Source organism: Octopus bimaculoides, chromosome 25 (genome assembly GCF_001194135.2).
Source record: "Octopus bimaculoides isolate UCB-OBI-ISO-001 chromosome 25, ASM119413v2, whole genome shotgun sequence".
NCBI lineage: Eukaryota > Metazoa > Mollusca > Cephalopoda > Octopoda > Octopodidae > Octopus > Octopus bimaculoides.
In genome coordinates this window covers 7599797-7602389 of record NC_069005.1, presented here as the reverse complement: position 1 = coordinate 7602389, position 2593 = coordinate 7599797, and the positions used below count along the sequence as shown (strand labels likewise).

Here is a 2593-nt window from a genome sequence, read left to right as displayed (position 1 = left end):
ATATATATATATATATATATATATATAGCAGGATAATTTGAATGCTAAGAGGTTAATGCTACATGTTTAACCCTTGGTCTTCAAAACAATTAACTATAGACTTACTGTATTTTAACATGTATAAGGAATCCTTTTTTGTCAGAAATTAGGTTAAAAAAACATACTCTTTTACTTGTTTCAGTCATTTGACTGTGGCCATGTGGAGCACCACCTTTAGTAGAACAAATCGACCCCAGAACTTATTCTGTGGAAGCCTAGTACTTATTCTATCGGTCTCTTTTACCGAACCGCTAAGTTACGGGGACGTAAATACACCAGCATCGGTTGTCAAGCGATGTTGGGGGGACATATACAAAACACAGACACAAACACACACACATACATATATATATATATATATATATATATATATACATATACATATATACGACGGGTTTCTTTCAGTTTCCGTCTACCAAATCCACTCACAAGGCTTTGGTCGGTCCGAGGCTATAGTAGAAGACAGTTGCCCAAGGTGTCACGCAGTGGGACTGAACCCGAAACCATATGGTTGGTAAGCAAGCTACTTACCACACAGCCGGATAGTATTATAATCCCCTACAAAACCTTTTTTCCAAATTTTAAGCCCCCAAAATTAAGGTGTTCCTTATACACATTAAAATACAGTAATCAAAATTACTTTAGGTTTATCCCCTCTTTAACCGTTTCTGTTTTTTTTTTCCAGGTTAACAGTTCAGAAAGAAGGTCCAAACAAAGGCAGGCAATTCTTTGCCTGTCCTCAAAGCAGAGGCACTGGTTGTAACTTCTTCCAGTGGGGTGATAATTCAAACTCATCAGGTATATCATTATGTAACTTCTTAACCGATGTCATCATCATATTCACAAAACTGCCTTTTTGTTTTCTGTAAAAGCATTGCAGTGATTTTTAACATAACATTGTCACTGCTGCAATATTTTTTATGTCTATAATGGACCAGTTTTGTTCCAGCCCTGTCTCTAAATTCTTGATGTGACTCCTTGCCATCATCTTCTTGGTGAGATCCAGCATTCTGAGATTCCATCCATCTGCCATTTCGGCAGGATCTTTTCCAGTTTGGATTGTTTGTCACTTCCTCCAATCAACTGTCATCATGCACATTATCATGGTCATCATCATTATCATCACCGTCATCATCGTCATCATCTGTTTTCCTTGCTGGCATTAGTTGGATGGCTTGGCAGGAAACTGGTACGGCCAGGGGCTGCACCAGGCTTCGTAGTCTGCTTTGGCATGGTTCCTATGGCTGGATGCCCTTCCTAACGCTAACCACTTCACAGAGTGTACTTGGTACTTTTCATGCCACACCATCACCAGTGCTTTTCAAGTGGCACCAGCACCAGTGCTTTTTGCATGATACCACCAGCAGCCGCAGCAGCAGTAGTGAGGTCACCAAGTAACTTGTAAGTCAAAGACTCTTCAACTGAGTGTGGGAGGGAGTGTAGTATTGAGGGTGATAGCTTCGTGAGAAACAGGTGTCTTGCAGCGGAGGAGATACTTGGCTACCTTGCTTGTCTTTTATCTTCTTCTTATTTCTGTCATTAGACCGTAGCTATGCTGGGGCACCACCTTGAGGAATTTTAAGTGAAACAAATCAACATCGGTACTTATTTTCTTTTTAAGCCTGGTCCTTATTCTCTCGGTCTTTTTTTGCCAAACCGCTAAGTTATGGCTGGATGCTCATCCTGATGCCAACCACTTTACAGAGTTTACTGTGCGTCTTTTACATGTCACCAATATGGGTGCTCTTTTATGTGCCACTGACACAAGTGCCTTTTAGGTGTGAGCAGCATGGGTACACAACCATGATTTCACTTAGGTTGACGTGCCTTCTCAAGCACAGCAAATCACTAGAACTTTCAGCTACCTTGTCATCGCTTCTGGGAGTATGTACAGTTGTACACACACACACTCTCTCATCTCTTTTACTTGTTTCAGTCATTTGACTGTGGCCATGCTGGAACACCACCTTTAGTCGAGCAAATCGACCCCAGGACTTATTCTTTGTAAGCCTAGAACTTATTCTATCGATCTCTTTTGTTGAACCGCTAAGTTACGGGGGACGTAAACACACCAGCATCGGTTGTCAGGCGATGGTGGGGAGACACAAACATACACACAGACACACAAACATACACACACACATATATATATATACATATATACGACGGGCTTCTTTTGGTTTCCGTCTAGCAAATCCACTCACAAGGCTTTGGTCGGCCCGAGACTATAGTAGAAGACACTTGCCCAAGATGCCACGCAGTGGGATTGAACTCGGAACCATGTGGTTGCTAAGCAAGCTACTTACTACACAGCCATGCACAATAAATTCAAAACAATAGGGATAAATAAATAATACATTTGACATTTGAATGCTAAAGAGTTAAAGCAGTGAAAAACATTAAATGTGTTTTGGATCCTATGGAAGAAATGGAATGGCCAGAGCTGGCATGCTTTTGTTAACTTGGGGACTAATTTACAACAAATTGCAATTTTTGATTTATTATTTATGCTTCTTTATTGTTTATTTTGTTTCTGTTTTGTTTGTTTTTGCAG

At 40.5% G+C, this 2593-nt stretch overlaps 1 protein-coding gene across 1 annotated transcript in view; it reads left to right on the top strand.

Annotated features, from left to right (window-relative positions):
* The window catches only part of LOC106881787 (DNA topoisomerase 3-alpha), a 42512-nt gene extending 41589 nt beyond the window's left edge, over window positions 1–923 (top strand). Inside the window, exon 27 of the mRNA XM_014932292.2 lies at window positions 725–923. Coding sequence (XP_014787778.2) covers window positions 725–908 — 184 coding nt within the window. The 3' untranslated portion in view covers window positions 909–923. The remainder of the gene's footprint in view (window positions 1–724) is intronic.
* Window positions 924–2593: the final 1670 nt, after the last annotated feature.